Source organism: Cololabis saira, chromosome 19 (genome assembly GCF_033807715.1).
Source record: "Cololabis saira isolate AMF1-May2022 chromosome 19, fColSai1.1, whole genome shotgun sequence".
In the NCBI taxonomy this organism is placed as follows: domain Eukaryota; kingdom Metazoa; phylum Chordata; class Actinopteri; order Beloniformes; family Belonidae; genus Cololabis; species Cololabis saira.
Window position 1 is genome coordinate 27,133,570 of NC_084605.1, and position 13,985 is coordinate 27,147,554.

The following is a 13,985-nucleotide window of genomic DNA, read 5'->3' on the forward strand; positions in this document are numbered from 1 at the left end:
ACTTTGACTTCTTGGACCTTTTGTTTGTACAAGACTATTTTTTTTATATATGTGCTCTTATGCATTTCTGTACATTTTGTGAGAGGAATAAATACAATGTAAATAACAACAAAGGTGTTTGTTGTCTTGAACAAAATAAACTCAAAATGTTTTATTTCTGTTTCTATATTACAGAATGACAACAGTTAAAGAATGTGATAGTATTTCATAGTTTATCCCAGATGCAGTCATCTACAAATGATAAATAATCAACTTATAAACATATGACTCACAACACACAACTTATATTTTATCTGCCAAAGCAACACAGATGTTTTAAAGGTTGGTCTATTGAACGTGGTGCTCCAACGAAGCCAGAACTGTTGCCACTCATTTGGCTCTTTTCTTGGCCTGTAAAAAGTGTAACGGGGATAAAGGGTCATCAGTTACAGCCACATTTCTTGAAATCAACGTGAGGATTACCGACCATCACTTACTGCGTTTGTAAAGCAGGTCTTCAGTGCTTCGAACTCTTTGGCGCACAGGTCCTTCCTCAGCTCCTGTTTGCCTGTTGTCGTACCTGCTACACATTTTCCATAAACTGCTGCCTGAAACACAAAGTTGTTACAATTAGAGGACAAGCATAGGTTTTTCTGTTCTCAGTCCTCACTTACACATATTTGTACTATACAGTCCTCTGTATGTTGTGTACATAATTGCCAAAACTGACAATATAAACATATCTTATTGTATTATATTGCATAATTACATGACTTATTTTAATTTTGCACTTCTTTACTTACTTATGGGAAGGAAAGGAGGAAAAAAGACAAACATGTCAAATTAAGAAGTGATTAATAATTCTGTAAACACTTATGGGATTTTTACATTTGTATGATTTCTATTTTTAAAAAAGAGACTAAAATTAAACAAAATGATCCAATACAGCTTTGTTTACAACTCTTTAGGATTTGCACTGTGCAAAAAAAGAAAAGGGAAAATATAATGTATAATTAACTAGCATTAGGTGCTTTCAGTCAATGGGATGACCATTATGAATGAATGAATGGTCTTTATTTCGGTCTTGTACAAGTTATTTTACAAAACAAAAGTAAAAAAGTAAAATAAACATTGCTTTTGCCGAAAAGGTGTAGGCTGAAGCCGTAGCTTATAGTGCCTACCCTTTTTTTCCTGTGATCAGCTTAAATCTAAAACATTAGCATTAATCCGTGGAAACAAACAATGCATAAAGAAGACAAAAAATAAATAAGACAAAATATAAAATTGACGTTTCACATTCTAGAATGTTTTTGATAATATACTTTATAGTTATAGTGTTTTATATTTATTTACAATATTTTCTTTAAACATTTTCTTAAACTTGTAGATAGAACTACACATTTTTAGTTCGTTGTCACAACTATTCCATATTTCTCTTGCCTTAATTGATGTACATCTCTTTGTTCTTGCTCTCATCATCTCAAACATGAGTTTCCTCCTCAGGTCATAGTGGGTTTCTTTTATTTGGAACAAATCCTGAATGCAGTTTGGAAGCAGTTTCTGCTGTGCTTTAAAGGCAAATAAAACAGATTTCTGCTCTACTATATCACTATATTATGTTTTTTTTAAGAGCTGAGCCTTATTAACCAATCTTTAAGACACGTTTCTGGAAGTGAATTGAAAATACTTGTCTCATCTATGCTAAATCTATGTCAGGATTACAGTTTCTTTTCCCATGACAAGATCAGCATGATTGTTTTTGTCTGAAAACCTATATTTATATTGGTCTTCCATCTTTATAAATCATCTTAAGGAGCATCTTTAAAAAAAACTGTGGACTGACTCCACCAGTCTCTTTAAAAGAGAAAAACACAGAATTTTCTCTAATACGCTCCTTGGAATCAGAACGTCACAATACGTGTTGTGGAGGTGACAAAGTGTATCGCGATATTGGAATATTAATATTAATCTATTGTGTTGACTAGTAACGCACATCCGAAAAAAGAAAAAAGTCAAATCATACATGAGAGAAACTATTCAGTTTGTGGCAAAATATTTGTACTTGTATGAAACTGAAGATGCATAATGCAAACCTGACATTTACTTTTAGTTCAGTTTGTGGAAAATGTTTGGCCTGGCTTTCTCTTTAAAACTTAAACAGTTATAAAGCATTACAAACTGTAACAATAGGGCAAATGCACAGCATTGTTTTGTATTTTGTGTCTTTCAAATAAAAGACCATTTATTCAAGTCATATGTTCCTCATGCAAGGTTGTTAAAAAAATACTGCTATAATATCTTATCGTTATCGTTATCGTGACCTCAATATCGTGTATCGTACCGTATTGTGAGATTAGTGTATCGTTACACCCCTAGCACTTACTAAAAATGCATTTGTTGTGGCTCTTTTATAGGGAATATTGGTCTAAACTGTCTTAAAGTCAATGTGCCGGATTTATTAACAGTTAGTACCTTAGTTGCAGCTATTGCTTCATAAGAGGCTCAAATCATTAGCTGAGCAGATTTACATTCCTTTTTTTGGTCTAAGATATTTAAATGCTGAATTCCTTTCTTCTTTTTGCAGTGCTTACCTCATCTGCACACTGTGCTAGTAGTTCGGGGAAAAGTCTCATTTTGTCCCGGGTCCGACTCCACACATTTGACCCAGACATGCTGCTGTCCAGGCATTAACAGATGCCCTGTGCAATTTCAGTCGGCGATGAAGAAATTAACCTTAGATTTCAAAGCTAGCTTTTTTCATCAGTTAGTAAAATGCACTAACAAACTCGGAGCATATCTAAAACACATGTCAACATGTAGAAGGAGGATTCATGTAAGTGTAATGCATGCGAAGCGCCATATTGTTGACCTCGTCACTTACAGTTAACGCCCACCGCTGAAGTTTGATTGGCTCGTCAACGTGTCAGGGTTACGCCTTTCTGGAATCCGATTGGCTAATCTACGCCTACGTAAGCAGGAACGTAAGCCAATAGAGTTAAAGGGAATGCAACTTGATAGTTTCTGATTGGCTGGCTGTCAGCTGAGGCCCCGCCCCCTCCGTTAGCCTCAGGAAGAAGATGATGCACACGCAGCTTGAACTGCTAAATCATGGCAACATTTATGGAGCGACTTGCTTTTCTTCAGAAAGTAAGTGGGATTTACCCTCATTGCTTCTTGACGAAACATTTACCAACCTAAAGGAGCATGCTGAGTGCAGCGTGGCGTTGACGTATCTGTTCAAACCTGCTAAATCGAGCGAAACCTTAGCTTGCTGCTAGCTTTTGCTAGATGAATACTTGTAAGTTTATTTTTCTTTAGCGTTCAAAAAGAATCAGCCTGTGCTCTCGATACTGTTAGTCAAGCTCTTGCTTTGTGGACTGTGTGGTTATTATTGATGTAGATATCTGTGTCACACTGTCTGATCATCATTTCTTCCACCAATCCAAGGTGCCCACCCTGATGAAAGCGACAGCAGATGATGAGAATCCCTGTCCAGGATATCTCTTCCAGGAGATTGGAAGTATCCTTCTTGTTTTTACATGCCTATCCCTACTGAAGCAGCCAAACCTGTATGGACTCATACTTCACATTTGATGGGTTTTACTCAGAGATGGAAAAAGTACTGAAAATTTTTAATTGAGTAAAAGTATCTTTGCTTTGCTTAAATTCTACTCAAAGTAAAAGTAAAAGTACTCATCTAAAAATGTACTCGAGTAAAAGTACAAAAGTACTTCATTTAAAATGTAATTTGAGTAAAAGTTACTTTCAGTTATTTAATGCAAAAAAGGATGAGTCACGAATGAAATCCAGCACAAGTTGTTTTAATTAACTTTGAGGCATATTAAAGTTAAACATCCACACTTGTAAAAGCTCAGCTGAGCTCAGTAACATGATCCTTTTACTTCTGCAGAACAGGACAAAAAGGACAGTCACAACCTGTACTGTAAAGTGCAAACTATTTTCAGTCATATTGTCCAACCGACAACACTAAAACCAGAATCAAAGTATTCAAACACAAAATAAACTGCCCAATGCCCGCAGGATCCTGCTATTCACAATAAACCACAATAAAATGCCCACAAAATGTTGTACTCAGTAACGTGAGGGGGTTCAAATGTAGCGAAGTAAAATACTTGGGTCAAAATGTACTCGAGTAAAAGTAAAAAATACATATTTCAAAAACTACTTAGAAAATTACAAATTACTCATAAAAAGTACTCAATTACAGTAACGTGAGTAAATATAATTTGTTACTTTCCACCCCTGGTTTTACTTGATACCTATTGATAATAGGAGCACTTTCTTGCATCCTCAATCATTAATATGTAGAAAAACCTTGAGTAATTGTTGTTATCATTATTGTCATTGTGTAATGATATACCTTTAACCACCCTCACACTAAAGAAATCTCCCATGAATCATTGGGTTGTGGACAGTGTTTGTTGGAATACCTTCTGGAGAGATTACAAGTGGAGTCCTGTCATGTGAAACTTAAGGTGAGAGCAACATGTTACTGGTGGTATTTTTCTGGATTTACCCGTGCCTGTGAGTTAACTGGTTTTTTTCTCTGGTGTGTTAGGTGCTGAAAATCTTTGTCCATCTCTGTGGCCATGGCTCAAATCATTTCCTTACAGAACTCAGAAGGAACTCCACCTTCATTCAGCATGCATCAGGTTAGATCCAGTGCTGTCAGCGCCATGTGATTTTCATTACTCTGAATGTTTATCTGATTTGCCGCTGGGTATTTTGCTCTCTCAGTTTACAGCGGCCCTCCTGATCCCATCCATGGCACAGCACTGTACCAGAAAGTGAGGAATACAGCACAGGTAAGAAGTGAGATGGAACTGATATCATCTCTGTTATAAACTCTGTGATGAGCAGGGTTTCTTTTTATTTTGTAAATTCTCATCTTTTTTTTTAATGTACAGGAAGTGGCTCGGTTACTTTTCACAGATTCAGTTTCCACCGAAAGCAGCCTCTCTCCACACAGCATGGCCCCACCAAAAATGGGTGAGTATAACAAACATGACAGATTTTTAAGTGATTGCTTCTCTTGCTATCGATATATTGCCTTATATACTTATTTTTTCCTCCTTGATAATTCTCTGGCGTTGAAATTTGAAGTCTATTATGACAACTCTTTTTGTGATGACCAGGTGGTAGATACAGGTATTATTTTTTTTTTTTTTGTAATATCTGATTCAATAAAGCTGTTATCAGCTGGTAGCAGAAGTGTGCTAATGCAGGTCATTTGATATTGATGAACTGAAATGCAAGACATTAAAAACCTTAGATTTAGATTCTCTTCATTTGAAATTTGATCAAAAAAGACAGAACTCTTTATTCAACAGACATAGGACCTGTTAAAGAGTCAGAGTTTACCTAGGAAAGGGATTTTTTTCACCTTTTTTAATGTTAAAGGATTACAATAAATAGAATGAAGGTTTTGACGAATAAACAGAAAAAATATAAACCAGGAATGTGATTATTTGTAGGGGTGGTCATCATTAGAGATGCTGTTTACAATTTCTTGAGTAAAAACCTTTAACTAATTACAATGCAAATGCATTCAGCACAGGGTCTTCAGTTAAAGTAAAACAACAAAACATGTTAAATCTCTATTTGTATGCTTTGTAGCATACAAATAGCATTATTTATAATCAATGCGTCTTATTGACGGTTTATATGGGGGGCATTGGGTTTGTTGTCACTGGGATTTCATCTCTACGTGTGAATGATGTGGGCCTGTCGATGCCATCAAGTGAGGATTTTCAGCTCTCACTGGAGCATTTCACAGTTTGAGGCAGTGGTAAAAAGAATCAGCACATCCAGATCTGAGACGATTTATCTCAGCTGGAAAATTGTGGAATGCCCTCCCTGGATTAGGAGTGAGATGCTGGCCCAGGTGGAGGGATTAGAGTTTCTTGGTAATTTGCTGATGAGTAATGGAAGAATGGAACAGGAGATTGACCTATCCATTTACTCTCACCTATAGTCGCAAATTGTGGGTAGTGACCAAACGCACGAGGTCATGAATACAAGTGCTTGAAATACGTTTTTTTCCACAGGGTGGCTGAACTCTTTAGAAATGGGGTGAAAAAATTGGTACATAAGTCAATGCCACTGCTCCTCATCAACATGAAAATGAGTTAACTGTAGTTAACGGTTTGGGTATCTGGTTGTCTCCTGGACGCCCCCCTTGGCAGGCCCAGGACAACTCCCAGCTGATCAGAGAACACCTCGATATCCTCCCAGAATAGCTGGTGGAGGTGGCTGGAGAGGAAGTTTTGGGGCTCTCTTTAGACTCTTGCCCCCATGACCCAGACTTGAATAAGCAGTAGTTACTGGATAGATGAATATATAAGGTATATGAATGTAGGCTAAGCATATACACAAATATACCTTACTTTAAAAAGTATCTTATTTAGCTCTTTCTCTCCAAAAATCAAATCAAACTTTATTTATAAAGCAACTTTCATACATAAAATGCAACACAAAGTGCTTTACATAAAACAAATAAACATAAAACTTATTAATGCCCTGCCCCCCTCCCCGCACACACACATACAGACACAAGCACACCACAATTCACCCAAGTTCCACACACAGACACACATGCAGACACATGGTGTAGACATGGCTGAGCACAGAGGATCCAGGTGAGGAAACGGTATCGGGGAGCCGTCCACGCCAGGCGGTCTCATAACCCGCAGCTACAAGGGTTTCCTCCACAGAGACCATCCCTGCCCGGACGGATAGAGGAGTCCACACCACAGCGGTGAAGCCGTGGGGCAGAGCTCCACCACCATCCAGGCCAGAACCAGGACGACCCCAGGACGACCCCCTGCAGGCCAGAGTCACTCCCAGCATGGAGGCTCCCCATGAGGAAACACTGGAGCTAAAAGCTGTAGGAAAACAGGATAAGATACACTAAAAGAGTTTAAAAAGTATAACAAAACATAAAATCCTAAAAGTATGTCTAGAAAGCAAGACATTAAAAACTAAAAGAATAACACAGTAGAATGTATAAAATAGACGATAAATAACGACTAAAACATTTAGATATAACATTGAGATAAGACAATGAGAGAATAAAACCGGATAAACTAAAGATTAATATAAAACAGAGTAGTAAGATCCAATAAAAATAGGGGTGAGCATAAAACATTTAAAAGAGTTAAATGAGTCAGTTAAAAGCCTGATTAAAGAGATGGGTCTTGAGCCTCTTTTTAAAAACATCAACAGTCTCTGCGGCCCTGAGGTTCTCCTGAGGTTCTCCGGGAGGCTGTTCCACAGTCGGGGACCATAAAAACTGAATGCCGCCTCCCCGTGTGTCCTGGTTCTAACTCTTGGTATGGTTAAAAGGCACCGGAGGACCTCAGGGTCCGTGAGGGTTGATAGGGTAAAAGTAGTGCAGACAAATAAGAAGGCCCAAGACCATTAAGACACTTAAAAACTAGTAAAAGAACCTTAAAATCAACCCTGAAGCGCACGGGGAGCCAATGCAGCGATTTTAAAACAGGTGTAATGTGCTCCCGCCCTCTTGTCCTCGTCAGCACGCGTGCGGCTGAATTCTGTAATAATTGTAGATTGTACATGTTCTTTTTGGGAAGACCAGAGAGCAGGGCGTTACAATAATCTAAACGACATGAGGTAAAAGCATTAGCACCTCCGTACTAGCCTGAGAGAGAAACGGGCGGACTCTGGCTATGGTCTTAAGATGGTAAAAACCTATCTTGGTTATGTTTTTAATATGTGGAATAAAAGTGAGCTCAGAATCAAAAATCACGCCCAGATTTTTAACTGATTTTGAGGGTTTAAAATCCTGTAACTTTGGTAAAAGTTTCTCTCTCTGGCCTTCAGGACCGATGACTAAGACCTCCGTTTTGCCCTGGTTGAGCTGTAGGAAGTTTGCTGCCATCCATGACTTGATGTCTAAAATACAGTTAAAAAGGGCATCGATTGGCCCAGTGTCATCAGGAGACACGGCGATGTACAGTTGCGTATCGTCAGCGTAACTATGGAAGCTGATGCCGTGTCTCCTGATGACGTCCCCAAGGGGCAGCATGTACAGATTAAAAAGAGTTGGACCTAAAATTGACCCTTGGGGAACCCCACACTTTATCTTATAGATTCCTGAGGAACATGTATCCATACTTACAAAGAAACTTCGATCAGTGAGGTAGGACGTGAACCATTTAAGAACAGTCCCATAGAGGCCCACCAGGTTCCTCAGTCTATTTAATAAAATGTGATGGTCTACTGTATCGAAGGCGGCGGTTAGATCCAGCAGAACCAAGACTGTGAGTTTTTGGTTATCTAAATTACACCTGATGTCATTTAAAATCTTTAAAAGTGCTGTCTCTGTACTGTGGTTCATCCTAAAACCGGACTGATGAGCCTCTAAAATGTGTTTTGAGTTTAAAAATGAATTTACTTGATTTAAAAACAAGTTTTTCTAAAATTTTACTTAAAAACGGTAAGTTGGATACAGGCCGGTAGTTATTTAAAACATTGGGGTCTAAGCCACTCTTCTTCAGAAGGGGCTTCACCACCACCGTTTTAAAGGAGGCGGGGAAGACACCCGTCTGAAGAGAACAGTTGACCAAAAACAGCAGCTGTTCCTCAAAGAATCCAAAGAGTGTTTTAAAAAACGGTGTGGGAATGGGGTCTAAAAGGCAGGTTGTGGGCTTTACCTTGGACAAAAATCTACCAAGTGTCCCCGCATCAACCAAGGCAAAACTCTCCAGTGTTTCCTCAGATAAAAGCACTGATCCAGGTGTGTTAAGAGTTAAAATTGTATAATCCCAATTGGGGTCAAGGACTTTCTTTCACTGAAGTTGGGCCTGGTGGTGTTTTTGTTTTTGATTTTTTTTATGTTTGTATATTATAAAAAATTATGTTGGTATCGCCTATTATAGATTAACATGAAAATAGCACTATATACCCCTTTTTGCATTATTGGTTTTACTATTTTTATATAATATAATGCAATGACAGTTTCTCTTTGTTTTCTTTTTATATATTTCTTTTCTTATTTGTGTATTATCATCCACCGAATGATATACACTGCACAGGATAGGCTATAATAAGCCCTTGGCTTCAGCCTACTTCTTTTTCGGACATTTCTATTTACCTTTTATTTTATTTGTGAAACGAACATGTAAATGTTTCAATGTATTCTGTCCGAAATAAACCATTCATTCATTCATTTTCTTGCAGAAACATGCTAATTACCCCATCTGAAAGCTAATTTTTTTTAAAGAAAAAAGAAGAAAGAAGCAGATTCTGAACAGTCACAGACTAAATTTAGCATCAACTAGCTTCTATTCTGATATGTCTGCATCAAATTAAAAGATCATTTGTTTGAAAACCTAAAGGAACCATAATATTTCGTCCATCTCTGTCAATATCTTTTTGAAAGTTTGTACATTTTTCACATACAACAGTACTGTGCATCATCTGATCAGATGGATTACTCCTGTATAATGAATACACAAAAAATAAGTCTTTTTGTCTGAATGACAGTCTCAGTCAGTGTATTTGACTACTTGTGTAATAGGCCATCTCTTTTGTGCAGGTATGGGATCAGCAACTTCCCACAGGTCAGGATTGCAGGGGTTTGGATACAGTCAGGGAAGGCATGGAACAGGTGAGTGACCCAAACTGCACCGTAGATTTGAATCCACTTTCCCTCCATGTGAATTCCTGTACTGATGCATCTTCTCCTGTCCCCTGACAGCAGCCAGCGACTCGCTGCTGGATAAGATCCAGAAAGCTGCCGAGGTGGTGGCCAGCGCTGTTCTTCCTCCAACTGAACACCAGGGCATCCGCCTCCACGACAACCACTACCGCGCAGTGGTGGCGCCATCTGCACCCATCGAGGTCGCCGTGCCGGCATGTGCCTATAACCTCCCTGCTTGCCAAACAAAAGGTTGGACATTTCCTATGAGATTCAAGATAGAATAACTAATGTTTTATTCTCTTAATTCTAAGTGGAAAGGAGTTATTACAGTCCCTGCAGGGAACACATTACCATGAGATGAAAACCTTTTGAAGAAGACTTCTTCATCAGGCATGTTATTTCACTATGACAGTAACCCAGCGGTGCCCGGGGCAGGTAGGAGGGGGCTGGGAAGAGATGGATAGCAGCAACTGCTCCTCTCACAACTCTTCTCAAGACATCGCTGCCAACAGCAGAGCGTCTGTGAGCAGCAAGTCAGCGGGTACAAGGAGCCAGTCTGGAGCCAGCAGAGAGGGTAATGGAGATCTATCAGAGCGGTTAGTGGCCACGTTTACATGGACGGCATTATTCAGACTATTGACCTTAGTCTAAATACGTTAATATCCCAAATATGGCATTGACATCAGCTGCAAAACAGGATATTTCATTCATACTGTTGTTCAAGGCCACGGAATGTAGACTCACACACACATTTCCTCCCCCTTTGACATTAGTGCCTGTTTGTTTTTATCCCACAAAGCACTCTGTGATGCACATGATTTCTACAAATAAAGTTTGATATATTGATGGATTGATTGACTATATCAAAAAGTCTAAAACACATAGCATTACTTGGATTTAACTTCAAAAGTGTGTCTACATCCTGTTTTGTACCGACTCTGGTGCAGTGAGGCCTTAATCGGATTTAAACTGGACTAAATGTACATGGATTTGTAATATTTGAGAGTTGGTAGATTTAACTCTTATTTATTTCCCTTCGAAGTCTACATCACTCCATTTTGTCTAACAACAGTTGAATGAATTGGAATAAGTTGTATTTTTAACTAATGAGAACAAAAATAGAATATACTTAACTAATAGTGTGACTGACTTGGACTGTTTAATTGGACTTACAGTGAACTTGATTAACTTGATTTGGTTCTTGTGGTCGCCAGGGTAGACGCCCTGCAGCTGGGGGACTGTGCCCAGGAGATGGCCCTCATCAGCAGACTGACTGAAGGATCCAGAGTTTTTTTAACCAGAGAGGAGAGTCAACACTTTATAAAAGAGTCAGTGTTTCCTCTTTTATGATTATTATTTTTTTTGTTATTATTTAGTAAGTTGTCTAACTTCTGGCTCACTTGTTGTGGCAGGTGCTTCATTCTTAACTGTGAAGTTGTGGTGGAGCTGCTCTCAAGCAAGCTTCAAGATCCCTCAGACACTGTTAAGATGGTAAGAGCGATAACCTGCCACTGATAAGCTTTATTGATAGTATTATGGGTTATCCCCGCTTTATTGTTGTTCGTTGACTCCTGCAGCGGGCTTTATGTGCCATTGCGTGCCTCATGACCTCTGACCTCTTATCTCTGGAACAAATGTTTGGAGCTACTCAACATCGGCTTCGCCAACTGAGCGTGGAGCCTCCAGGGCCCGTGGCAAACAAAGCTACCAAGGTAGCAGACACGGAAAGAGCAATCTATGCATACTGAAAGCAAAACTTCTAAAAACAAAGTTAATTTTTGTGGCTTTATCTCCTCTTACCAGATCCTGCGACAATTTGAGGCTCTAGTCGGTGGATCTCTACATGCTGCTAAGCAAGAATCAATGAACAGCCATCAGTCAACAGTTAGTCACGCATCTAAAAGCTCAGACAGCTTGCTACCAATGTACTCCAGTGACTACCCCAACCTCAGATTTTATCAGTCTGACGCCTCATCTGGAGGTGTCACCAAAACAGCAAATCACCTGTCTTCCCTTTCTAGTCAGAACCTGGATCTGAGATGCTCGACAGAGGAGCTGATGCATCATAGTGAGGTGGAGACAATTCAGCAAGAGTCAGTGCAAAGTAATGCACACCCAGTCAGGACTGCTGAGATAAACCGGCCCGCTGAAGATCCAGAGCTTATCAGAGAAAAAAACACCCCTCCTTCGCTGGAACCACAGACACGGCCGACTCATCTGAGCACCTTATCCTTATTCAGCGGTATGGAAATGGTGTCCAAGGGGAGGCTGCTGTGTGAAAGAGAGAGATCTCATATGAAGTCAGACAAAACAGACTACAGTTTTAATGAGAATCAAACTGTGTATAACTCTGAGTATCCAGCAAACTCATCTATGGATTGCATTGAAGCCGGTGAGAACAGCCCTTCAAATTACAATCCTACCGCACCTGAAAGAAGTAAACCAGTGTCTGCTTTCTCATTTCTCAACTTTTGACCGACGTCTACCTTTTTAGGCCTGGACATGTTATCCCTCAAGCAATGATGTCGACGTGTACCTTTTAAAAAATGGTTTAGTTTTCCAAACCAAAATCTGATTGGTATACAAAAATATATATATTTTTTCTTTTAAATATCTATGTGCCTCATTAGAAGCTGTTATTAAAATTATTTTCTTTCTTTTAAAGTAGACATACACACATCTTTTTAAGGAGCAACCCAGAAGACCCAGATATTTAAGTTTCCTCACTGCAGTCATTTTAAAATGATTAATACATCTGAATGCAGTCAACAGACGGTATGAGATGCTCCACTAACAGTATATCATCACATTATCCACAAATACATGATTTTAGGAAACTCATTCAAGCTCAAAGCAGAGAAACAAGTTGCTGCTTTTCTGTTAAGCAAGGCTGGTTATGTTTTGGCAGCAACAACACATCAAATCATGTTTTTCTAAAGGTGTTTTCATGAACAAATAGTATCTTATCAGTATTTGATCATTTGCTTTTGAGTGCAATTTAATGTGTTCTTTTAGCAAGATTATGCTAGATGAATTTCATAAGGAGGGGGGAAGGGGTCATTAACCTTTGTTGAAAGTTTTGAAATAGGATCTTGGCCTTGATAATAATGTCCCCTGATATCAGAATTGTTGACCTCTTTTCACCATTTCCAGCTTCATCGCTACACTCCGTAGAGTAAACTGATCGTGACACCTTTTATTTTTTTCTGTTAAAATTCTTGGTCAGTAATGGAAACTTAAAATAACAAACATCGAATTCAGATCTGATCTTAATTTTAACCAAACATGTACTGTTTTTGTTGTCTTTTGGCCATGTAGGACACTTATAATGGTTGCTTTATCTCAGGATTTCTTTTGACTTACCAGTTTCACCTCTGCAGCACATCTTGAACCTCTGAGGGAAAACCCTTCTGTTTGTAATTTGCACTACAGTTGTTTTTCTTAAACTTACGAAAGGAGAATTGTCTTCCATAGTATTTTTTTTTTGGTACTAAAGGAATTACAGTGTATGAGACTTGTATATTAATTTACAAATAATTTATGTCTACTGTATCATACCCATGAAACATTATGAGCAGGGTTCAAAGTATATTGTAGACTGATGTGATGAATTATTGACATCTGTGTGTCTGAACAATGAATGGAGCTGTTTGATTAAAACGTGCACATTTTTGACTGTCATGTCGGGTAGAATGATATTACCATCACTTAAACATTATCATGCAGCTAAATGCCCAAACAGTAACACTATAATGAACACAAGCTGTGTTATTAAACATGTTCAAGAACAATAAAACATGCTGTTTTTGTTACAGCAATAACTACTACTTAAGTCTTGATATACAATACTTGTACGTGAGCTGTTTTGACAGTTTTAGTGACACTTTATTTAAATTACAATTTGAAGTTATGTAACATGAATCAATCTGACATATAGTTTTATGTCCAACACAGTGTACTGGTCATATTAACCACCCATAAACAAATATGGCTGATAAGACTTATGACACACTGAGAAAGTGTAAAAATGAGAAAGATGTAAACACTTCTGACTTCTTCTAGTCTTTTTCTTCTTGGAGAACTTGTTTCTGTGGGAAGCAGTGTGCAGGGTAAATGGCTGCCTGAGCCGCAGTCTCCACTGATCTATAATTAGCTGAAGCCAAAGTTGGATTTTTGCAGCAAGGCTCATAAACTATCTGTGCTCCATTCCTGGTGTACCACATCTACACGTCTTGTATTCATTTAAAATGTGAAAACAGTACTAATAAGGGATCTCTGTGTAATTTTGGTTAAAGGAAAAAAGAAAAAAAGGGGGCAGAAG

The 13,985-nt window shown here is 38.5% G+C and overlaps 2 protein-coding genes across 4 annotated transcripts; one reads left to right on the forward strand and one right to left on the reverse strand.

The window, feature by feature from the left end:
• Positions 1 to 117: 117 nt before the first annotated feature.
• Positions 118 to 2,847, reverse strand: ndufaf8 (NADH:ubiquinone oxidoreductase complex assembly factor 8). The gene is made up of 3 exons (XM_061708974.1): positions 2,571 to 2,847; positions 477 to 587; positions 118 to 390 (listed from the first exon to the last, which is right to left on the reverse strand). The coding sequence occupies exons 1-3, from the start codon at positions 2,649 to 2,651 to the stop codon at positions 370 to 372; spliced, it is 213 nt and encodes a 70-aa protein (XP_061564958.1). The 5' UTR covers positions 2,652 to 2,847; the 3' UTR covers positions 118 to 369.
• A 180-nt stretch (positions 2,848 to 3,027) lies between these two features.
• Positions 3,028 to 13,480, forward strand: tepsin (TEPSIN adaptor related protein complex 4 accessory protein). Of its 3 annotated transcripts, none has more exons than XM_061709240.1 (13): positions 3,028 to 3,126; positions 3,427 to 3,499; positions 4,384 to 4,475; positions 4,559 to 4,652; positions 4,738 to 4,805; positions 4,908 to 4,989; positions 9,560 to 9,631; positions 9,722 to 9,913; positions 10,077 to 10,260; positions 10,879 to 10,992; positions 11,077 to 11,155; positions 11,242 to 11,376; positions 11,468 to 13,480. In XM_061709240.1, the coding sequence occupies exons 1-13, from the start codon at positions 3,088 to 3,090 to the stop codon at positions 12,137 to 12,139; spliced, it is 1,896 nt and encodes a 631-aa protein (XP_061565224.1). In that variant the 5' UTR covers positions 3,028 to 3,087; the 3' UTR covers positions 12,140 to 13,480. The 3 variants fall into 3 exon arrangements, with proteins under 3 accessions (XP_061565224.1, XP_061565225.1, XP_061565226.1); XM_061709241.1 differs by having other exon boundaries at positions 9,725 to 9,913; XM_061709242.1 differs by lacking the exon at positions 3,028 to 3,126 and adding an exon at positions 3,235 to 3,277.
• Positions 13,481 to 13,985: the final 505 nt, after the last annotated feature.

Coding starts and splice junctions, on each gene's coding strand:
- ndufaf8 (XM_061708974.1), bottom strand. CDS start 2,651: ATGTCTGGGTCAAATGTGTGGAGTCGGACCCGGGACAAAATGAGACTT. Junction 588..2,570: donor TAGCACAGTGTGCAGATGAG/GTAAGCACTGCA, acceptor TTTGTGTTTCAG/GCAGCAGTTTATGGAAAATG. Junction 391..476: donor AGACCTGCTTTACAAACGCA/GTAAGTGATGGT, acceptor CACTTTTTACAG/GCCAAGAAAAGAGCCAAATG.
- tepsin (XM_061709240.1), top strand. CDS start 3,088: ATGGCAACATTTATGGAGCGACTTGCTTTTCTTCAGAAA. Junction 4,806..4,907: donor AAGTGAGGAATACAGCACAG/GTAAGAAGTGAG, acceptor TTTAATGTACAG/GAAGTGGCTCGGTTACTTTT. Junction 4,990..9,559: donor CATGGCCCCACCAAAAATGG/GTGAGTATAACA, acceptor TCTTTTGTGCAG/GTATGGGATCAGCAACTTCC.